At 46.9% G+C, this 23,947-nt stretch overlaps 1 protein-coding gene across 6 annotated transcripts in view; it reads left to right on the top strand.

Moving 5' to 3' along the window:
- Positions 1-23,947, top strand: part of ARMC9 (armadillo repeat containing 9) — a 93,818-nt gene that overhangs the window by 21,541 nt on the left and 48,330 nt on the right. For 5 of the 6 annotated variants that reach the window (XM_079977804.1, XM_079977805.1, XM_079977801.1 and 2 more), the window contains exons 10-16: positions 2,445-2,480; positions 10,904-10,938; positions 12,603-12,714; positions 14,691-14,783; positions 16,211-16,301; positions 19,456-19,579; positions 22,289-22,428. In XM_079977804.1, the coding sequence (XP_079833930.1) occupies positions 2,445-2,480; positions 10,904-10,938; positions 12,603-12,714; positions 14,691-14,783; positions 16,211-16,301; positions 19,456-19,579; positions 22,289-22,428 (631 nt within the window). The remainder of the gene's footprint in view (positions 1-2,444; positions 2,481-10,903; positions 10,939-12,602; positions 12,715-14,690; positions 14,784-16,210; positions 16,302-19,455; positions 19,580-22,288; positions 22,429-23,947) is intronic. The other variant, XM_079977806.1, reaches the window with a different exon arrangement.

Here is a 23,947-nt window from a genome sequence, read left to right as displayed (position 1 = left end):
ACAAGCAAAAAGCAGCCCACCAGGTTCTCATAAGAACATAAGAAGAGTCTGCTGGATCAGGCCAGTGGCCCACCTAATCCAGCATCCTGTTCTCACAGTGGCTGAACAGATGCCTCTTGTGGGAAACTTGCAAGCAGGATTTAAGCACAGGAGCAGCACTCTGCCCTCCTCTGGTTTCCAGCAGCTGGCATTCAGATGCATTACTGCCTTGGACCGTCGAGGCAGACCATAGCCATCCTGGCTAGTAGATCTCCCATTCTTGTCATCTCCTTGAGAAGCACTCCTCTGTCAAGTTCCCAACATACCATAATATACAGCTGCATTTGCCTTGGTGGTGCAGGGCTGCTCAGAAGCTGGAGGTGGTTGTCCGAGATGTTCAGTGGGCAGGGTGCTCTGCGCAGTTCCTTGTCCCTCCCTGTCATGATCACAGCCAGAATGGGCTGTGCAGGAAGATTCATTTTTTAGAAATAAGGGAATTCATGTTCACTTTGCATGATTGTTACTGGTTGTAGAATTTAGTGGTTTTGGTGAAGAATTGGCATTGCCTGGCGCAGAGCTCTAATATTTATTTTAGCACAGATTGTGAACAGACTTGCTGTGGTGCCGTCTCTGGAACTAAGCAGGCCTGGATATGGCCATTTCCAGGAACCTTCTTGGACTTCCGCATGATCTTCTCCTTGGACGAAGGATGAGAAGGAAGTGCCATAAAATCAGTGACAATTGCTTTAACAGAAATACCCTCTTCCTGCAGCCTCTCAGATACTGTTTTGGTTTCTGCTTTTTTGCTTTCATGACTGACTAAGCCCACGGGGCGTTCCACATTTTGGGCGTTTAATCCTTTATTGTGGTGCACTTGCAAAGACCTTTTAATTCTAATCAAACCATGTCATCTTAAGACATTTACTCACATGTTTGTTTTTTAAATAGCAATAATCAAATCTTTTATAAATGCATGCATAGGCCCGAGCCTACCTAAACATAAACAGTAGGATTATTATTTGTGGATTTCTAGAGTAGGTTGATATTCTCCCTTGGCATTTATGAAACAACATGAAGTTATGAAGATATTATTTCAAGGAGGGGGGGAACGAAACTGAGAAGACAGTTGCATTGAGTTCAATGGGACTTGCATCTCAGTGAGTGGGTATAGGAGTACAGCCTAACTTGTTTTAAACTAAGAGTGGCATTGAACTGCCTGCCTGCCAAAGGAAGCCTCCAGGAACCAGGAACTTTCCTTGTTAACTGGAGGTGCCAAAGGATATTTGCTCACTGGCTGGCGAGAGGCACATCCTTTCCCAGTTTCTCGCTCTGCAGTTTGAGTGAGGTCAGGCTGTTTGCAAGCGTAAGGTCTGTTTCAATAGCTCCCTCGGTTGCAGCATCTTGCTTCAAATCAAGATAAGTAGTGGCAGAGTTGGCCAAATACATTTTGCTGCTTGAGGCAGAACAGAAAATGGCACCCCCCCCGCCTCCCCATCCTCCTCTGCTACCTATAGAATCATAGAGTTGGAAGAGACCACAAGGGCCATCGAGTCCAACCCCCTGCCAAGCAGGAAACACCATCAGAGCACTCCTGACATATGGTTGTCAAGCCTCTGCTTAAAGACCTCCAAAGAAGGAGACTCCACCACACTCCTTGGCAGCAAATTCCAGTCGAACAGCTCTTACTGTCAGGAAGTTCTTCCTAATGTTTAGGTGGAATCTTCTTTCTTGTAGTTTGGATCCATTGCTCCGTGTCCGCTTCTCTGGAGCAGCAGAAAACAACCTTTCTCCCTCCTCTGTGTGACATCCTTTTATATATTTGAACATGGCTATCATATCATATCTGAGGTGACTGGAGGTTGTCTGGGGAAGCCTGGCATGATGAAGGCAAGTGCAGGAGACAGCGAGCAGCGCACTCCCCAGGGGCCTGGAACTGTTTTCCCTTCCAGCTGTACATAGCCTGCTGCCGCCTGAGGCTACTGCCTTACCAAGGCTAATGGATGGGCCGGCCTTGAATAGTTGGTAACTCACGGATATCTCTTTCTCTCTATCTTTCCCACTACCAATTTCAATTTGGCATTGAAGCATAGCTGTCAACTTTCCCCTTTTCTTTTGAGGAATCCTATTTGGAATAAGGGAATTTCCCTTTAAAAAAGGGAAACGTTACAGCTATGAATTTAAGTCGTCTGTTACACCCTCTTTTCCAGACTTTCCCTGGTCTTTTGTGGATACACACAAGAATATTGTTGGAAATAGCACAGGTTTTAAGATGGTCGAAGCTCAGATGCCTGTCCCTTTCCAAAATCTGTTTTCTCTTACTCCTTAACAAACTTTAATTTTATTGTTATTTTTGTGTGTTGTATTTTTCTTTAAACTGCTGATCATCTCTGTGTGATTTCTGTTAACTTTTCCTCTTCTTTTTCTTCGTCTCTTTTATTTTAATGTGTGCCTGTTTACCCCTAAAGGGATGTTGCTGTATGAGCCCCTGTGATGATGAATATGTAAGTTCCTGCATTTTCTTTTATTATCTTTTCCACATTGCCTTATGCATCCTTTTCCTGTCCTCTCTCCCCTTCACGGGCTCTTTAGCCCATGCTCTTTGCTCTGCTTGTGCACCAGTGACATTTTTGAATGGCAAAAGGTATTGGAATGCTTGCATGAAAATCTGTCGGAATGCTTGCATGGGATAGTGCAGTACAACTACAAGTCACATTAAGCCTGCCTTATAATAAGCAGACTAAGGAGTAAACCCTGCACAAATCCAGAGTGGAGTCCCTAAGGCGGTTGAATGGCGCCCTGTACGCTTCCTTCTGGCAACTTCTGTAGCCAAGCTGGTGCCAAAGGTCGCGAGGAGGGTCTTGTCATCTGGACAGCCCAGGACCTCCATACACGCTGCCCAGCCTTGCGCCCCAGGGAGGTCACTTTGCTGCTGCTGCTGACACAGCAAAAACAACGTGGGAGGCAGCAGTTACAAGTTACCGGTCACTGCAGCCACATCAGGCGCTGTGATTCTCCAGCGGTTAGACTTCACCCTTGGAGGTGTACTCTATTGTCTCTTGAGACAGATGGATGCCAGCAACTAAGACCTCTTAGGGAACAATCGGAAGAATGGAAAGTGTATGTTATGCTGAGTTAAGCAGAACTGGTGCAAAGTGTGCCAGATCCACACTGTTCAGCAGTGGGGCTACCTCTGGCTGAATTGGCCTAAGTCTGATTGAGGGAAAACAAACCTTTAGAATAGAGTTACATCACCCTTCTCCTGACCACAGTCCATTTCAGCACTGCATGGTGTTAACTTGAGCTGGGAGATACAGTGGTACCTCGGCTTAAGAACTTAATTAGTTCTGGAGGTCTGTTCTTAACCTGAAACTGTTCTTAACCTGAAGCTCCACTTTAGCTAATGGGGCCTCCCACTGCCACCACACCGCTGCTGCGCGATTTCTGTTCTCATCCTGAAGCAAAGTTCTTAACCCGAGGTACTATTTCTGGGTTAGCGGAGTCTGTAACCTGAAGCGTATGTAACCTGAGGTACCACTGTACATATTTGTGGCAGATGTAAATGGAGGGATTGAATGGAAAGGAAATGCAGATAAGTACAGGCAGTGATTACATTATTAACACTTGTAGATGGCACGGACATCTGCAACCACCAAAGCATTTCTATATTTACCTGCAACTCTGGACAGTGCTTCATGCATCTGAGTCGGTGAACTGTGGCCCATGAAAGCTCATGTCATAATAAATGTGTTAGTCTTTCAGGTGCCACAAGGCTGTTTGTTTTTGCTGCCGCTGACTAACAAGGCTACCTCTCTGGAAATGATTACAGTAATGGCTATGAGTTCAGGAGTCCATCTTTGCCTGTGCATGATGAGCCAGATGGCATTTTTTGGAAGGAGCAGATTGTCTTAAAGCACATCTTGTTGAGAGGCAGGTTCTGGCTGCACCTTCTGCAGCCCAGATGGCCATTTGCAGGCAGGCCTCCTAGCCAAGAAACCTTTATGACCATTCCAGATTGCCCACAGCCAGTGCATTCTTTGCAGGGAGAGGATATTGGCTTTCTAGGCTTCAGACATAAGCGGAGTTAGGGAATAGGAAAAAACAACAACTGCAGCCCTGTTTAGAATGATCCCAGTCTCCTCCTGAAATGGTCTCTTAAGGCTGTTTCTAGCAGAGACGCTTCATACATTAGGCACAAGCTTTTCCCTATGCTGTGAGGCCTAGAGGAGTTTGTGCAAAGAAAAGGGGGGAGGGAAATCACAGAATGTGGTATTCATGGTGCAGAATTCAGTTTCCTGAGGGTCTCCATTTGCATTGCTGCCCCAAGGAAACCCAAGACCAGTTGATCTCCTCCCTTGTGTATAGAGGAAGTGGATCCCCATGCAAAAGCCCTTCATCTTTCCCTTCCCAGGGAGGGCCAGCATGGTGTAGTGGTTAAGAGCGGTGGACTCGTAATCTGGTGAACCGGGTTCGCTTCCCCGCTCCTCCACATGCAGCTGCTGGGTGACCTTGGGCCAGTCACACTTTTCTGAAGTCTCTCAGCCCCACTCACCTCACAGAATGGATTTCCGGTTAATCCAGGCATCCCCAAACTCAGCCCTCCAGCTGTTTTGGGACTACAGTTCCCATCATCCCTGACCACTTGTCCTGTTAGCTAGGGATGATGGGAGTTGTAGTCCCAAAACAGCTGGAGGGCTGAGTTTGGGGATGCCTGGGTTAATCCTTTTAACTAGTGAAACCAGAGATTGAAGCTGGGACTGTGTTCGTGTGAAACATGCCTTTTGCCATTCCCAAGGATGGGAGCTACTCTGTGTACGTAGGGTACTCTTGCTTTTCAGCACAAATAACATGATTCCATGTGCTGAGTGCTGATGACTATCCAAAGTGGGCCGCATCCGCATGTTTATGGGGACCCACAAGGTTGCTGTATTTTATTTTATTTTTTAAATAATATTTATTCAAGTTTTCAAAAATACAGAAAAAATACAAATAGAAAATAAAAACTTATAAAAACCAAAAAAATACATAGCAGAAAAAGAAAAAAGAAAAGAAAAATACAAATTCAATTTACATCCTCTCATTAGCTTGTTTTTTGGACCTCCTCACACCTCCCTTTTTGTATTCTAATTTATTCATTATTTCAGCAAATTCTTCCCAAGGTTGCTGTATTTTAAAAATATGTATTTAGTGGGGGAAATAAGGAGAAGCCCCCTCCAAACCATCCAATGAGGACTGAGTATGTCCTATGACCACAGGTTGCTGACAGACTGTGTCTTTTATACATACACGTATATACAGATGCGCAAATCTGGGGAAGGGAATGAAAGAAAGTGGCTAGAATCCTGAACAAGAAGCACTCCACACTGCCACATTTTGTTGCAGATCCTACCCGTTATAACTAATCGTATCTTCCAGATGCTTAATCCAGTCTTAAAAAATAAAAATCCACTGACTGGACCAGAATGGTTCTCAGCAATGTCCACAGGCTGCCACATTTGCACTTTATCCTTCACATCTCTCTTTTTGGGTTTTTTTAAGGCTTCAAGCATATATTTTTCAGCATAGGTAACTGCCTAGGATGGAACGAATCAGCATGGTTTCATTGAGTTAGATAGCTTTTGATGGGGGGGGGGCGGCGGCGGTGTCCCATCGAAACAAAAAGACTGCCACCACGAATCAAAAGTCCCTAGGAAAATGAATAAAAATGAGTGCAAGGCAAGTGGATTTAGGTAGAACACAATGCGTCTGGATGCCACTCTTGCTCTGAATGGAAGCCCCTGTACTGTAAGAGAAATGTTTAGTTTTAAGGCTTTTAATTGGCTATTATGTATCATCACTCATTGATTTAAGCATAATATGAAATGACATCCTATGCAGATATACACTTATTCGTTTGTGGCAGAGATGCTCCTTGTGTTACATAGGGCAGCTTTGCAAAATTCCCAAGCACTCGGAAGGTATGTCAAATGGAGTAATACAATCTTCCCCGACATTTCGTGCCCTTTGTCTTCTAAAACTACCCAGCTCAAACTCCTAACAATAGGCGCTGATTATAGAGTCTGCCATGAAAGAAGCCGCAGTTATGAAAGAAGGCCAGTCTTTAAAGGTATTAGTGGGCCTGAAAATGATTTTGCAAAGTGAGGAGTCTTAATTCTAACCAAAAAAAGATGGTGATGAATATTCTGGGAATAAATGGTGCCCATTGACATAGTTGAAATGGGTAATGGGAAGATCTGCGCAGAATATTTTTCCTTCACTTTTGACCGTCTCCAAGTAATCTCAGTGCAGTCCCTACATTGAAACAGATGCATCTTATTAAAACGTGACAAGACATTACTGCTTTTGATGGGCTAAACGGTGTTCGATTTAATGAAGCCTCTTGTCACTAGAAAAAAGTACTGTATCAGTTTGGTTTGGAGGTCAAACGTACCCTAGGAAAGCTGTAAGATTAAACTACAGTCGTACCTTGGTTGACGAACGCCTTGCCAGTTGAACATTTTGGCTGCCGAACGCCGCAAACCTGGAAGTGAGTGCTCTGGTTTGCAAACGTTCTTTGGAACCTGAACATCCGGTGCGGCTTCCAGAGCTTCCTGCAGCCAATCGGAAGCCGCGCCTTGGTTTCCAAACGTTTTGGAAGTTGAATGGACTTCTGGAACAGATTCCGTTCGGCTTCCACGGTACAATAGTACCTGGGAAATGTGTTATGCGTGGCACCATTTGCAAGTGAGAATAATGCCTTTATTGGGAACTTTCTTTTTCCAATAAAACAGTATAGTCTCAAAGAAGAAACTATATTGAGGTCAGCAACACCCATGATGTAAAAGTCCATAATTGTACACGGGCAGCATGTTGGGTGTAACTGCATAACAGGGCAGTAATTGTGCCCTATAACAGCAACTTGAAACTTTATATGTAACTTTATATATATATATAACTTTATATATATATATATAACTTTATATATATATATATAACTTTATATATAACTTTAAACATTATGCTGTTTGATCAACCTATGCACAATCATCACATTTCACAATTGCTTGAATAGAAGAGATAAAATGATTGCACAAAGCATATAGTTCGCTGTGACTTTCTGACTTTGCATTGACTTCAGAGGTTTTAATCAACTCCAGAGCCAGGTCTACTAGGAAGAGGCATCTTTTGGGATATTCACTCTGTTATGGATTGTTCGATTTCAGCAAATTGTTCAACATTTTTTTAAAAACCTACCATTGGCCACTATTTGATCATGCATTGGGATGTGTATGTGGCGATTATCTGGTCACCAGTGCCCATACCACTTTTAATTTTATTCTAATAAAAATGATCTGTAATGGCTTTTAGTCAAACACAATAAGTGATTGATTGATTGATTGATTGAATAAAGAATGATATTGGGCTTGGTGACCCGGAAACTACAACTAATCCAGAATGCAGCAGCTAGACTGGTGACTGGGAGCAGCCACCGAGACCATATAACACCGGTCCTGAAAGACCTACGTTGGCTCCCAGTACATTTCCAAGCACAATTCAAAGTGTTGGTGCTGACCTTTAAAGCCCTAAACGGCCCTGGCCCAGTAGACCTGAAGGAGCGTCTCCACCCCCATCGTTCTGCCCAGACACTGAGGTCCAAATCCGAGGGCCTTCTGGTGGTTCCCTCCCTGCGAGAAGTGAGGTTACAGGGAACCAGGCAAAGGGCCTTCTCGGTAGTGGTGCCCACCCTGTGGAACGCCCTCCCACCAGATGTCAAAGAGATAAACAACTACCTGACATTTAGAAGACATCTGAAGGCAGCCCTGTTTAGGGAAGCTTTTAATGTGTGACATTTTAATGTATTTTAAATCTTTGTTGGAAGCCACCCAGAGTGGCTGGGGAGACCCAGCCAGGTGGGCGGGTTACAAATAATAAATTATTATTATTATTATTATTATTTATTTGTAGTTTGGGATCGCTGCATGTTATGCATTGAAGAAAGGTCCTCCCTTTCTCAGGCACCTAACTTTATAGTCCCAAGTCATCTTAAAACCAGTAATGCTTCTGTTGTCAGTTACGGATTTGTGGGCAAGGTACTCTGGGAGAATTTCTGGTTTGTTTGTGCCAATTGGTCACTTCTTTTTCCTCCTTCTTTCTCTTTACTTGCTCTCCTGCCGTCATTGTCCTGGTGCTTTTCTTTGGCCTAAGCCTTGGGCTCCTTCCATCTTGAATCTCCATCCGTTCTATTTGGATGCTCAGTTTATCCCAAACTTTTCCCTTTCCTGCTTCCAACACTTACACCCCTCTCTCCTCCTTGCAAGTATTTAAACCCCATCTGGAAAAGCTTATCTTTTCTCCTGGACCTTTCTTAACTCTGTTTCCAACCTCTCGTTCCTCAAAATTGTCCTGTTTGATAGATGTTTGTTAAGCCTGTGAGTAGAGTTTGTTCCCTTAATAACCACGCAGGACCTTCAGGATGATCTAGAAGCTTATTCTGTTCAAGCTGTTCCCCAGAACAAGCTGCTGGGATTGTATTACACTTGAGTTCCCAGGGCTTAACAGTTCTCAGTAGAAGTGGTGTCTTTGGCCTTCAGAGTCCTCCATATGATAGAGCAATGAGCATGCATGTGTGGCCTGAGTCTTGTGTGGTCTGCTTATTATTATTTTTCACTTTTTCATAATCTTTTTATTTGAGAATAAACATACCATACTTTTCCGTGTATAAGATGCCCCCTATTTTTGGGGACCCAAATTTGCTGCAGCATCAACCAATCAACACCACCCATTGACGCAGCAACCAATAACACGCACAATACCCGCTAACAGCCGCAGCAGTGACCAATCAAATGCCCACCCCATGCACTACCCATGTATAAGACGACCCCCATTTTTTAGCATGATTTTTAAAGAAAAAAAACCTAGTCTTATACACGGAAAAGTACTGTCAGGGAACTGCCATTGGAGCCAGAAGCGGAGGGAAGGCTCCAGAGCGATGCCGGAGAGGGTCCCAGCAGGGAGAGCGGCAGCCCATCTGCTGGGGAAGGAAATCAGCGTAACACCAGGGGTGAAGGGGGGCAGATGGGGGAATCGGAGAAAAGGCTCCAGGACTCTTCACTGGAGACCAGTGGGGAGAGCACGGGTCCTCCGCTGCCCACACCCTCCCTGCGCAGAAGACTTCCGCGCAGGGAGAGTAGGAGGCGACTGGGCGTCAAAGAACTTCTTTGCTGGAAGAAGTTCAAGAAACACCCACGGACGGATTCTGCCAGCAACTGAGACAGCCACGAGTGCAAGGCTGTCCAGAGAGAAAGGGTTCAACCAGGCAACCTAGCCAGGAGTGGCGGCAATTTACGCATGAGCAACCCCCTTAGAACCATTACAAGTACGGTACCTCAAAAAACATTAGAAAATCCAAATATTGAGATTACTCTGAATCCCCTGACTTCCCCCCATCCCTTCCATGTGTCCTTTTGATTCTGTTTTCAACTGCATATCAATACTTCTCCAATTTTTCATCTTCCTAAATTATCTATACATTCTGTTACATTACAAGTGTATTTAAAATCCTGCTAATGTTTTGACCTGTTTACAGTGATTTTGTATATACATTATAAACATTTCCCATTCTTTAAAAAATTTCTTGTCTTCTTGATTCTTGAGCTTCCCAGTTAATTTTGCCATTTTGGATAGTCCATCAACTTGTTTTGCCATTCTTCTCTGGTCGGGCTGTCTCTTCCTTCCATCTCTGGGCTAGTAATACCCTGGTCTGCTTTTTTGTATATATATATATAGCATCCCTTTGTCCTTAAATTCATAAAACAAGATTGCATACTCAGGATCTCTTAAGGTAAAAGGTAAAGGTACCCCTGCCCGTACGGGCCAGTCTTGACAGACTCTGGGGTTGTGCGCCCATCTCACTCAAGAGGCCAGGGGCCAGCGCTGTCCGGAGACACTTCCGGGTCACGTGGCCAGCGTGACATCGCTGCTCTGGCGAGCCAGAGCCGCACACGGAAACGCCGTTTACCTTCCCGCTGGTAAGCGGTCCCTATTTATCTACTTGCACCCGGAGGTGCTTTCGAACTGCTAGGTTGGCAGGCGCTGGGACCGAGCAGCGGGAGCGCACCCCGCCGCAGGGATTCGAACCGCCGACCTTTCGATCGGCAAGTCCTAGGCGCTGAGGCTTTAACCCACAGCGCCACCTGCGTCCCTTGTCAGGATCTCTTAGCAGACCGTATAATTAATCTGCAGGAAGTAATCTTGAGTGAAATCTTTCTGAGGCCAGATTTGTGGGCAGTGGTGGTGCTAGCATGATGAAATCCCCTCTCCAGACTTTTAGAAACCTCAGCTAGGCTTCTTGTCTTTAGGTCTTTAAAATACCCCCCCCCCAAAAAAAAAACCAACACACCAAACTTTTGGATTATGCTGAGGGTGCCCTCCTTCCTCTCTATTTCATGATAATGATCAATGGTGATTTTTATTGTTTGCTTATTTTACTGATTAGCAGTGCTTTTTTGCAGTGCCTTTATCATCCTAGATCTTTTATGGTGTTTTAAAATTTATCACAACTGCCTTGGATGCAAGCCACATTTTTAATAAAGGTTTCCAAACTGTATTTTGGAAGAGTATTGGTAGCCACGAGAAAAACCCGAGGTTTGGTTTTGCTTTAGTTTCTCTCTCTCTCTCCCTCTCTCCCTCTCTCTCTCTCCTACCAAAGTGATGCAGACACAAAACCCTAAACTAAATAAAAGAATGTAAGTTTTACCACCCCATCCCCCTCTTTTCTTCCTCAACCTTATATTGCATACAGCACTAATGTCTCACAGCAAATGTAATTGATCTGTAGAAAACATGACCTGAAAAAGAGATAATGCACGTACTTTTGTAAACCAAGAAAATCTTGATTTATTTTTTTTTAATCTCCCTTTCTCTCTGTCTCTCTGTTTTTTAACTACAGGCCTCAACAATGTTAAGAGCATCATTAGTTCCCGTGTAAGTAATTTTCTTTTAAATTTGTTATTCCTTTTTAAAAAGTATAGTTTGGGCAGTAACCTGAAATGCACTGAGAAGTCAAAGCTGAAATGGAGACTCCTTTCATTCATCTGACCCTCTTGGAAGTGAACAGGGCTGTCTTAAGCATATGCAGTGCCAGGGTGCAAAGATCCGCCGAGTGGTCCCCCCCCCCAGGTTGCCCAGTCCCAGGCGCGCAAGAGGGTGGAGCCAGCCGGCCGCCTCAGCGTCTTGCTGGCTTGGTTGCCCCCGAACTCGCGGTACAGAGCCGCCCACAGCAGAAGAGCCTGCCACAGCGCTCCGGCCGACGGGTGGGCTCTTCCTCGGACTCAACTCTCGGTCCCCAGACTCTCGGCCTGGCGCCCCTGAGGACCCGGCGCCTGGGTGCCCCGCACCCCTGGCGCCTATGGGTAAGACGGCCCTGGAAGTGAGTGTACTCCACAACTGCCTGCCCTTCTAATCCCACTTGAGTGGAAACCAGTTTAGGGTAACCTGAAAAACTAATTGCAAACTAATTGCAGTGTGGTCATATCCCCTATGACCACCAGCCTTGCAGCATTCTTGCCAAGGTGCTTGAAACAATCAAAATCTTTCAAACACAGTGGGTCGCAGGGCAGAGGATCACGGGACTGTGCTTATCTGTAAAGGAGCAGAGTCTGCATCTTGCGATGGAGCTAACCCTAATGAAAAGATAGGTCTGGGGACATACTGTGCACTAATACAGACAAAAGTGGTAAGCCTCTGTGGACTGTACCACTTCAAAAGGCAGGTGGGCATTCACATAATGGAATATTCCTCCTTGAAAAAAATAAAATTCTTGCACACGGAAAGCTAGCAGGTCATGGAGATGGGTTTTTAGCCGTGCCTTAGAAGAAGAAGAAGAAGAAGAGTTTGTATTTGATATCCCGCTTTATCACTACCCGAAGGAGTCTCAAGGTGGCTAACATTCCCCTTTCCCTTCCTCCCCCACAAAAACACTCTGTGAGGTGAGTGGGGCTGAGAGACTTCAGAGAAGTGTGACTGGCCCAAGGTCACCCAGCAGCTGCATGTGGAAGAGCGGGGAAGCAAACCCGGTTCCCCAGATTACGAGTCCACCGCTCTTAACCACTACACCACACTAGCTACCTTTCCCCTTACTTTTTCTATGTGCAAGAATTCATTTTTTAATATGGAGGTATATTCAGTCACACGAACCCCCACCTTTGGTCTGAAGTGGTGCATTCCTTGCACAGGTTTTCCATCTCCAAACGTCTCACTTGGCTGGGATCAACGTGCAACTTTGAAAGAAGTCACTATGCTTTTCATGAGTACAGTGGTGCCCTGCAAGACGAACGCCTCGCAAGATGGAAAACCCGCTAGACGAAAGGGTTTTCCGTTTTGGAGGTGCTTCGCAAAACGAATTTCCTATGGGCTTGCTTCGCAAGACGAAAATGTCTTGCGAGTTCCTGTGGGGTTTTTTTCCCTCCCCCCCTTTTTCTAAGCCGCTAAGCCGCTTACCTGCTGATCCGCTAAGCCAATAAGCCGCTAATAGTGCTAATCCGCTAAGCCGTCAATGGGCTTGCTTCGCAAGACGAAGAGACTCGCGGAACGGATTCTTTTCGTCTTGTGAGGCACCACTATACATCTTTTCTCATTTTGCCATGCAGGAAAATGCAGGAGGTGCCGCTCTTGCCATCTTTGGATTACGAGAAGCTAAAGAAAGACCTGGTTGAAGGGAGTGACCGCCTGAAAACCTTCTTGCTGCAGGCATTGCGCTGGGTGGGTGAGCTAGAGAAGAGAGAGGTGCATCTCTTGCAAGGACTATGACCTCACCCTATCCTCACCAAAGGATGTTGCAGCATTCCAAGTCCTGGATATTAATTGGTCTCTCTTGCCAAATTTGACTGTCCCAAATTTTGCTTGCTGTTGTCTTTGCCCTCTCTGGGCTGCACTGCCTCACCCTGTTTGACTTTCAGGGTTGAGAATTCACTCTGGCCCCTTTCCAGTCTTTGAACATGCAGAGGGGAAATTTGAATTCCATGTCGAGGAGCTGAAAAGGGAGGTTGGTTAAGGGGGGAAACGGAGAGGCTTCAAGTGACGTAGCACCCACTGAAATTAAGTTTGAGCAGCAGAGAGTGCTGGCTGGTGCAGTGGAAGTGGGAGGGCAGAAGGCGGAGAGACCGGGAGGAGGGGGAGCCAGAGACACGGACAGGCGGAGCCAACTAATTTGAGTTTTGCCCCATCCTGCTCCCTGCTCAGTTTCACAAGAGCAGCACTGAGACTAAGGAAGGGGAGGAAGCTGACAGGCAGGGCCACCCCCTGAACTGGTAACAAATAAGAAGGCAGGCGGGTGTGAACAGGGGCAGAGGAAGGGAGGTGCGGTGGGTGTGGGTCGCCCCGAGTATCATCACTGGGGGGAGGGGGGACAAAATGGCGGGCGGCACTCAGCACATGACCTGCAGCGCGCCTGAGCCACACTGGGAGAGACATGGTGGCTTGGGCATGTGCAGGCTCTGCGCTGCCCAAACGGTCCACCCGCTGCCTCCCCCCCAGCTGCAGGGCGGCTGAGTTGGAGGAGGCCGGCAGGCTCTGGAGGCCCCATGGTGCACCCTGCCCCTACGGCCGACTTGCGCCACCCCAGGCACACTGCCCCAGGTGCCCGAGAGCCAGTGTGGTGTAGTGGTTAAGAGCGGTGGACTCGTAATCTGGGGAACCGGGTTCGCTTCCCCGCTCCTCCACCTGCAGCTGCTGGGTGACCTTGGGCCAGTCACACTTCTCTGAAGTCTCTCAGCCCCACTCACCTCACAGAGTGTTTGTTGTGGGGGAGGAAGGGAAAGGAGATTGTGAGCCACTTTGAGACTCCTTAGAGTAGTGATGAAACGGGATATCAAATCCAAACTCCTCCTCCTCCTCCTCCTCCTCCTCCTCCTCCTCCTTCTTTCTCTGCCGCTGGGTGTGAACTGGGTAAGGGCAGACTGACATCAGTGGGGCAGTGAGCCCTAACGAACCAGCCTCCAGTTGATGCAGGGCTGGTACTGCTTCTTGGAGCACCCATCCTTCCCTTGTGGTTGTTCGACCCAATTGGGAAGGAACAGAGCAATCAAGTTGATGACCTTGGAGGGAAGGTGGACCTTCTCTCAAAATGTTCCTAAGTTGTTGCTGCCTAGACCGTCTCACAAATCTCTCATTTTAGTGTAATTCTGAGTGAGGAGGGCTTGATCTTTCTTAACCAAAATAAGAAGAAAAATCTGTTTCTCTTGATGCTGAATTCTCAGCCCAGTACCAGTTTATGTATTTTTGGTGTAAATGCAGAAGGTCCACACCTTTGGCAAGCTGCATAACTCCTGCTGTTTAGAAGAGTGAGGCAGCTGCCTCAGGTGACAGTAGTTGTGGGTAGGGGCCAAGAGTGGTGGTGAGATGTTGGAGGATAGAGCTGTACGTACCATGCATGGCCTGGCCTGCAACCCACAAGCTAGCTTTCTTCCATAAGATGCAAGGAATGAGGATGCTGCCCTGTTGCCAGCATCGATGTAGGACCGAACTGCAAGCCTGGTTGGCTTCTGTAGGAATTGGGTGTGGGTGCCATCTTGACTTTGGCCTCAGGTAACAAAATGTCTTGAGCCGGTCCCGGAGGATGATTGTTTAGCAGAGAAAGATGATGAGGAGGTGCTGCCTTCTTGTGCCTAAATAATTTCTCTAATTATAGATGATCTAGCTGTGCGCTTGATGCTTGTTCCTCCATACTTATTTTATAGCGCCTGACAACATCCCACCCTGGTGAGCAGAGAGACACCGTTCTCCAGGCTTATATCAACAACGACCTTCTGGACTGCTACAGCAATGTCCAGGTGAGCAGTGGCGAATCTTAACCGAAGTCAGTGGCGGAGCTCACACCTAGCTTTCTGGAAGGTGCTGGCAGTGGAAGCCACCCATCGAAGGCACAAGACACATCAGAACCGGCTTTCTTGGGAAGAAGAGGGTCTGCTTAGAAGCAGAGAAACTTGGTGGCTGGGCTAAATATTGTCACTCTGTCTGGAAGATCAGGCTACACAAATTCCCACTTGAAGACTGCTTATTGTTAGAATAACAGCACAGGCCTTAGCTCAGTGTTCCTGCTTCCTGACCTTTCCTCCTGATCCCTGCTCATGCCCTGCCCTTGGAAAACCCCACACACCTTTGGACTGCTCTCCTGTGTCCTTGGATTTGCCTCACTGATATGGGAACCACCTGCTTTTAGATTGCCTCACTGGGCCTGACCCCAGCTTCTTCATTTCTGGGGTGCCCTGATATCTGACTGCTACCTTAAGCCTCCTGAGTTTAGTCAGCTCCCTGTCCTAGGAATCTAGCTCCCCGCAAGCCAGCATCAGACCAGGGCATGGCACCCATTTGCCTAATAATCAGCAGAGATGCCTCTCTCTAGTTTGTGTATTGTACAACTCAGCTACTTGCGATACAGGCTTTGCTGTTTAGGGAAGTTTTTAATGGTTGGTGTTTTATCATGTTTTTAATATTCTGTTGGGAGCTGCCCAGAGTGGCTGGGGAAACCCAGTCAGATGGGTGGGGTATAAATTATTATTATTATTATTATTATTATTATTATTATTATTATTATTATTAATGAATGGGTTGGGCTATGAGACATGTTTCAGTGACAGATGTCTGGGTCTCTGCATGTCTGGGTCCAGCTCTTGTAGGGATTTTGTGCCGCTGGTTTCATCTGAGTCCAAACAGAAGTGAATAAACTACGAGCAGTTTTAGGTGTTTGTAGCAGACTGAACCAGGAATTTAAAATATGACAGTTCCAGTCCAACCCAAAGTGATTACCAAATATAGGGGTGGTGTTGTTTTTTGTTTTAGATGCAAAAGGTTTCATTAAGTTTGTGCTACATACATTTTAAAAAAACTGTACAGGTTATATATGGAGTGATAACAGAATTTATAGGTTATTAATTTTTTTAAGAACCCAAAAGTTTTGGCAGTATTAGCTTCCAGAATCAAAAGGGACCATAGCTTGGTGACGGGGCACCTTCTATGCATGCAGAAGGTCCTAGGTTCAATTGCTGACCATTCCAGTAAAAGGGGTCAGGAAATTCTAGAAAAGGACGTCTTTCTGCTTGAGACCTGGGAGCAGATGTTTTGACCCAGTTGCCGTGTGAAGTGGGTTTCATATAGTGTTATGATGGTTGTTTGGTCTGCCTTTCGTGTTGAGATATAGATAGATAGATAGATGTAATTTCAAGACTCAAGCACTGAATTGTCTTTTTGTCTCCTGCAGAGAAGCGTGTTAATGCTGATACAATCAAAGAGCGAGGTTGTCCGTCAATATACAGCCAGGCTTATCAATGCATTTGCTTCACTGGCTGAAGGTAAGAAGAGAACGGTTACCAAGGTAGCTGCTTTTCAACTCTGTTGGCTCGTAGTATTTATATGTAAGTGTGCTAATGGGTCGTGTCAGTGCTTAAGGTAAGGTAAATGACCCCTGGGCGGTTAAGTCCAGTCAAAGGCGACTGTGGGGCGTGACACTCATTTTGCTTCAGGCTGAGGGACCCAGTGCTTAAGACCCAGTGCTGGCAAGGAAGTGGAGCACACCAGTCAGTCTGAAGCTATCATAGAAACCCACCATATATTGAATCTGAGCATCAGCCCACCAAGCTCAGTATTGTCTACACCAGAGGTGGCTGTCCTGCAGGCCTTTAGCTGTTGCTTGACTTTTACCCCAGCCAGCCAATAGGTAATGGTCAGGGGCGATGGGAGTTGTGGTCCATCAACATGTGGAGGGGCCACCGGTTAGCCATCCCAGTCTACACAGACAAGCAGCAATGCTCCAGGATCAAAGATGAGGACTTTCGCAGTCTTGGAATTGCATAGCACCCTTTGCATTCAGAGCATGCACCCGCCCACCGAGGTGCCATGCAGAGGTGGTCCCTGTTGGGGATTAATTGCCCAGATAGCAGGTCTTGGGAGCTAAACAGGCAGGGAAGGGGATTGGCTCATAGCTGTCAACCGTCCCTTATTTGGCGGGAAACTCCCGTATCCCAGCGCCGTGTCCCGCTGCTGTCCCTTATTGATGATGTCCCTTAAATTTCCTGGGTTTCAATGGAAGCAGCTCCTCTCCCTCCCTCCTTGCCGGCCAGGGAGGAGGGAGGCTCCAACTGTGTTGCTTGGCTGCGTTGCTCACCCAATAAGGAGTCTAAGAATGACTGGGGGGTGGAGCTTGCATGCCTTGTGCCGATCAAATCGGCCGCATTGCCTGGGGACTCGCCTTTGCTCAGCGCTTCCCAGCGGAGAGGTGACGGTGGTTTCCCTTGCTGCACCCCCTTTGCCGGGATTGCTGCGCTGTGGGAACCATTGCTTGAGGCTTCGTTTGGCTGCTGGCTGGACTTTCTGCCTTTGGCTCGGAAGGGGCTCAGAAGGTGAACATACCTGTGCTGGGAAAATCCCTTATTTTGGCTGTTGATCCCTTATTTTCAAGGCTGCTGGTCCCTTATTTTCAAATCTGTAAGTTGACAGCTATGGATTGGCTTTCTTAAGCTCACGTGGTTTCCAGCCCAGGAGGAGACTTGGCTGTAATGCAGGCTCTCTTCTTCAATAAGTACCTGACTTGCAGGCCTTTTGGATGAGGCCTTTTATTACATGACAAACTCAGAGCGATTTTAGTATCGCTAGAATTGTCACATTCACAATTATTTTCAGCATCCCTAAATTAATACTACTACTACTACTAATGATAATAGGTGGCTTCCAGCACAAACAGAATAAAACACCAGACATTAAGAACTTCCCGATACAGGGTTGCCTTCAGATGTCTTCTAAAAAGTTGTGTAGTTCTTTATCTCCTTGACATCTGATGGCTTCACTTTGTGCCCTTTATGCCTTCTTGTGGGAAACTGGCATAAAGCAGCGAAGGCAGTCTGAGATGGCAGGACATAAGGACGGGCAGCCTGGTGTGGCGCAGTGTCATGCAGAGATATGTGGCATCAAGGTCTGTGGCTGGACTGCGCTGTAGATCCTGCAGTTTGACGGAATGCCATTGCACGGGGCATCTGTCAGCCAGCATCTTGGATGAAACCGTATACAGTGGTACCTCGTGTTACGTACCATCCTCCTTACGAATGCTTCGGGTTACATTCTCCACTAACCTGTAAGTAGATGCCCTTGTTGTGAACTTTGCCCCGGGATGCGAGCGGAAGTCGCATTCCGGCGGCGCGGCAGCAGCGGGAGGCACCATTAGTGAAAGCGCACCTCATGTTACGAGCTGTTTCCAGTTACGAACGGACCTCCAGAACTGATTAAGTACGTAACACGAGGTACCACTGTATTTGCAGCATGGCTACTCTGCCTGCTCAGGCACGCTGTCTCAGTGGCACAGCCGAGAGCAATCCAGGGTTCTGCGGTGCATGTGCACACACGCATACAGATCTTGGCTTGAGATCGGAGCAGAAGCTTAGGATTATGGGGCAGGGTGCTTGTGGGGAAAGAGTCAAAACAACGTTCATTGTTCTTGTGCGTGGAAGTTCATTGTGTGGAAGTTCATCATCTTTTGTCCCTATTGAGGGCTTGTTTAAAGTCCAGCTCCTTGGTGGGTACCCTGAAGGTGTATTGACTGCAGAAGAAGAACTGCAAAGCACGTGAGGCAATGCTTTTATTGGGTCAAAGGACACCAGGAAGTGTTAGAAGCAGGCTTTTAAATTGCACAAAACTTGTTTTCATCACATGTAGGGTTTCCCATAAAACAGAGGGCAGGGAGGTGACGTTGGATGCTGAGGCGGCTGTAAGGCCAATAGAAAGAGAATAAATGTTTAAAGAGAGACTCTTACGTTTGCCCAGGTACAGCTGATTTGCCGTTCTAAATTTTTTATTGCCTTTATGTATGGGCTTTCTGTCAATTCAGCCAAGGTGGCTCACAGTTTTAAAATGATGGTTTACCATTTAATATAGATCTTACGAAAGGGAAAGGGGGCAGTGAGGTTAGAGGAAAGTAATTAAATCTAAGCTCTGTGACCAATGAATGAAACAGTCTTGGGAGGGAAGGATCACATGGCAGCTGGCCTAGCCAGGTGGGTGAAGTGGGGGCTCACTCTCCCAGCTCTCCCTCGGATGCCACCTGGTGGGAATGGCTTCTAGTGGGGATGGTTATTAGACAGAAGGAGACAGATGACACGGTTCTAGCCAAGCCAGTGGAAGAGGCCTTGTAGCCTCACCTCTCCAATGCAACCAAGTGGAATGGCCAAGTAGAGGAGGGGGAAGTTCGTGGAGAAGACTTGGTCCTAGCCAGGCTGTTCCACTTTTCCCTCTCATGCAGCCAAGGTTATCCTCAAGTTCTGGTTGTAGAAATGGTTTGTCCGTTCGCAGCAATGCACAAGAAAGAGAAACAAGATCTAAGGGGGGGGAAACCCAGCAAGAGTAATATAAACAATTTGGGATGAATTTTGCAAGAATCGTTTAGAAACTGTATCTCAGGGGCCTGTTCCTTCCCCAAGATGCTCTCCTCTGTCTCATTCTTCGCCCTGTTTTATCCAGGCCGAATCTACCTTTCCCAGAATCCCCGGTTGCTCCGAATGCTGGAAGAAAGGCTGAAAGCCGAAGACAAGTATTCCCTTACCCGAGAGAACGTCCTGGGGGCTTTGCAGAAACTCAGCCTCAGGTGATGAAAGCAGAGGGGCCCTGCTGGCGGCAGGAAAGGAAATGCAGGCTTGTTAGGTTGCATTCAGGGACGAAAGAAGGCCTGATTTTCATATAACTATCATCAGAGCACTCCAGAGCTGATGACAGGAGCATCGCTTAGAGCTGGAGGAGGGAGAGAGCTCAGAGGGAGCTTGGTTGGCAAAGTGATTTGCCTTTTCCCGCATAATCATACTCAACTTACGCATCCCTTTATCTCATTTTAGTGATCATTGCGCATACTTTTTGATATTTATACAGACAGAACATTAAAACAAACCATATTGGGGAGAAATATGTAAGTGAACCATTCATCCTTATTACACACTTTGGGGAAAATGTATCTATAGATTCCAAACAATAGAGGATTGATTAAAGCAGTAGACTTGTGAAATCAACCTTTTTTAAGCCTTAGAGCAGGCTTCTTCAAACTCAGCCCTCCAGATGTTTTTAGCCTATAACTCCCATGATCCCTAGCTAGCAGGACCAGTGGTCAGGGATGATGGGAATTGTAGTCTCAAAACATCTGGAGGGCCAAGTTTGAGGAAGCCTGCCTTAGAGAGAATCAGTGACATGATATCTAACAAAGAAATAAACATACTTGACTGAACTATTATCTGTTATTCTTAAATATAAAGTGATTATATGATGCAAATCTTACAATCCAGGGAGGGGCTGGATTTGTTGTCTTTTGCACTGAAATGTAGTCTGTTCCACTGTTGAACGTATGTTACTGTCAGAAAGTTATTTCTGATGTTTGGTCGGAATCTCCTTTCTTGTAACTTGAATCCAACAGTTTGGGTCCCAGCCTCTGGAGCGGCAGAAAAAAAGCTTCTACATCTTCCATGTGACAGCCCTTTAGATCAGTTCCTCCTTGTTGGTGAGGCCCAGGTCCAAGATAGAGGATCCCCTTGTTACTTCTTCCACCTTCTGGGAAATGAGCTAGACATGCAGGCCTTTTTGCAAGGGGCCTTCCGCAGCCTAGGAGTGGCCACTGAGAAGGCCCTGCTGTGTATAGTTGAGACAGTGGGGGGCGGCGGAGGAGACCCAACAGGGCCTTCATTCATTTATTGACTCCAAGAGCAGCTTCACATAGAAAGAGGCGGTCCTTTAGGTATCCTGGCAGTAGCAGAGGAAGGAGTGGGGCACACCAGGCCGCACTTACCTTGGGGGCGGCACACCAGACCCAAAGGTGCAGCACCTTCCAGTCCCACGCCTATTGCCTCCCCCTCAGCTGTCCCAGAAAGGCAGCGCGGGGCTGGCATCTGCCCTCTAGCTGGAGGACGCCTGGGAGGGACGCAGCTTTGGTGGCACACCCCGCCCCCAGAATGTCCCACCCTATGGAGTGGCACTTGCGGGCACCCATCCCTGGTGCCACTGGGACTCCCTGCCCCACTGGTCCCGGGCTGTTTGGGGCACTGTGAATCGGATTTGAAAGCCAATTCTGAGCCAGCGTACCTGAAACAGCACTAGGGTGACAATTGTCAAGGGAGGGGGCCGCTTTCCCGAGTCCTCCCTCCAAGCTACTAATCAGTCACACACAGGCACCAAACGGGTTACCAGGCTTTTTTGGCATCTTCTCTGGTGCCAGCTACAGAACATCAAACAGCAAGTCTAAAACACAGTGGGTTTTCTCCCTTCCCCGGCAGGTTAACGCAAAGATTTGTAGGGGCTGGGGAATGCTGGCAACCAGCCAGCTCCTTCGCATGTTCCCACTTTGGGGAGTAATTGTTACCACCTGCCTGACACCCCCCCCCCCAGCATTACTTGCTCACAGGATCACTACTTCATGACAATAACGATCCGACTACCTTCCTCTTTGGCTGCTATGTCTGTGGCAGCTGAAGCTTCCAATCTTTTTGAAATATAGACGGGGCACAAATGTTTGTATCCAGCTTTGGAATCATTGTGTTTGAATGTTTCTCAGCTGCCTCCTCCATTTGTTGGGGGGAATATGCTAGGTCACGTGTGTTCAGATTACATTGAGTTTTGAGTAATTGGCAAGAGTGTCCAGTGGTGGCACCTTACGCCAAGCAGAGTAAGCTGGGTGAGGAAAGAGTTAAATAAGCCAAGGGTCTGTCTGGAGAAAGGAGAAAATAGGCCCCAGCCATATCAGCTGCTGCAATAACCATAAATACATCCCTTCGTTAGCTCTTTTTATGGGTCATGGTTTATTTTAACATTTGAAGAAAGGGGTGAGAGCGACAGAGACATAAAGAAGGGAGTGAAACATTAACTGCCTTGCTATCGGGACTATTTATGGCTTCGTAGCTAGCTTAAAAACAGAAAAAAGCCCCATCTTTCCTTCTGGCTTCCTTCTTCTCACCCTGATAACTGATTTAGGGCTATTTCATGGGACCACTTTGTACACAGTTTAAGACATTACGAGCTGGCTTTTCCTGCAGTTAGCATGCTGAGCAGTCTTGTGAAATTCTTCACTGTGCGATGGGGTCACAATGTGCCACAAATTAGTTATTCCAGGAGATTGTATCTTGCAAATTTTCTCACTGGATGTAAGCTAAGTGGAGGTGATGGATTTGAAGTGGCAGATTTTTGAATGTTAAGAGGAGCCCCTCAGGATCGGGTCAGAGGCCCGCCTACCTCAGCATCCTGTTCTCACAGAGATTATTAATTGATTATTAATAATAATCAACAAACAAACAAAGGTTTGTCGCTGTCTTTGAATTCCCAGGCGGGCTCTGCAGTCGACTATGATCAAAGATGGGCTTATCCTGTGGTTGGTGGAGGCACTAAAAGATACAGACAGCATGTCAGATTATACTTTGGCCTACTCCGTAGCCTTGCTCATGAACCTCTGCCTTCGGAGCTCAGGTATCTTTCAGTTCGTGTAAGGAAATATTATGTGCAGTGGGGATGGGAGACCTTTTTTTAGCCTGGGGACTGCATTTCCCCATGGTGAGCTTTCTGGGGTGGGGTGGGGCACATCCCAGTGGTGAGGAGGCCCAGAGGCAGGAATCTGTGGGGCAAAGGCCTTTCAATCACACCCATGTCAAAGGTAGCCTAATAGGACTTGGGTTAGTTTGCTCAGATGTCTGTTGCGAATTGGTTTGGAAACACAGTGCGGATAAAATGGCTTGTATATTATCCAAATTGGATCGGGTAAGCAGAGAGTGGGAAAGACTCAACCCTAGACAATGCTGACCTAGTGCCAGCACAATAGGTTTTGCTGCCTGAAGCAAATTGCAGTCCTGCTCCCAGTTCCTAATAGCAGCCAACCTCTTTGGCACCTGAGGCAGAAAAACCCAAAAGCTCCTCCCACCTTCCCTGGTGCCTTCTACTGAGTCAGACCATCAGCACATCCAACTCAGTAGCATTTCATAGAATCATAGAATCATGGAGTTGGAAGAGACCACAAGGGCCATCGAGTCCAACCCCCTGCCAAGCAGGAAACACCATCAGAGCACTCCGGACATATGGTTGTCAAGCCTCTGCTTAAAGACCTCCAAAGAAGGAGACTCCACCACACTCCTTGGCAGCAAATTCCACTGTCAAACAGCTCTTCCTGTCAGGAAGTTCTTCCTAATGTTTAGGTGGAATCTTCTTTCTTGTAGTTTGGAGCCATTGCTCCGTGTCCGCTTCTCTGGAGCAGCAGAAAACAACCTTTCTCCCTCCTCTATGTGACATCCTTTTATATATTTGAACATGGCTATCATATCACCCCTTAACCTCCTCTTCTCCAGGCTAAACATGCCCAGCTCCCTTAGCCGTTCCTCATAAGGCATCGTTTCCAGGCCTTTGACCATTTTGGTTGCCCTCCTCTGGACACGTTCCAGTTTGTCAGTGTCCTTCTTGAACTGTGGTGCCCAGAACTGGACACAGTACTCCAGGTGAGGTCTGACCAGAGCAGAATACAGTGGCACTATTACTTCCCTTGATCTAGATGCTATACTCCTATTGATGCAGCCCAGAATTGCATTGGCTTTTTTAGCTGCTGCGTCACACTGTTGGCTCATGTCAACTTTGTGGTCAACCAAGACTCCTAGATCCTTTTCACATGTACTGCTCTCAAGCCAGGTGTCACCCATCTTGTATTTATGCCTCTCATTTTTTTTGCCCAAGTGCAATACTTTACATTTCTCCCTATTAAAATTCATCTTGTTTGTTTTGGCCCAGTTCTCTAATCTGTCAAGGTCGTTTTGAAGTGTGATCCTGTCCTCTGGGGTGTTAGCCACCCCTCCCAGTTTGGTGTCATCTGCAAATTTGATCAGGATGCCCTTGAGTCCATCATCCAAGTCGTTGATAAAGATGTTGAATAAGACCGGGCCCAAGACAGAACCCTGTGGCACCCCACTAGTCACTCTTCTCCAGGATGAAGAGGAACCATTGATGA

This window comes from Podarcis cretensis (assembly GCF_951804945.1).
Source record: "Podarcis cretensis genome assembly, chromosome: 5".
NCBI lineage: Eukaryota > Metazoa > Chordata > Lepidosauria > Squamata > Lacertidae > Podarcis > Podarcis cretensis.
Note: the sequence above shows the minus strand (reverse complement) of the source record. Positions and strands in the feature narration are given on the sequence as shown.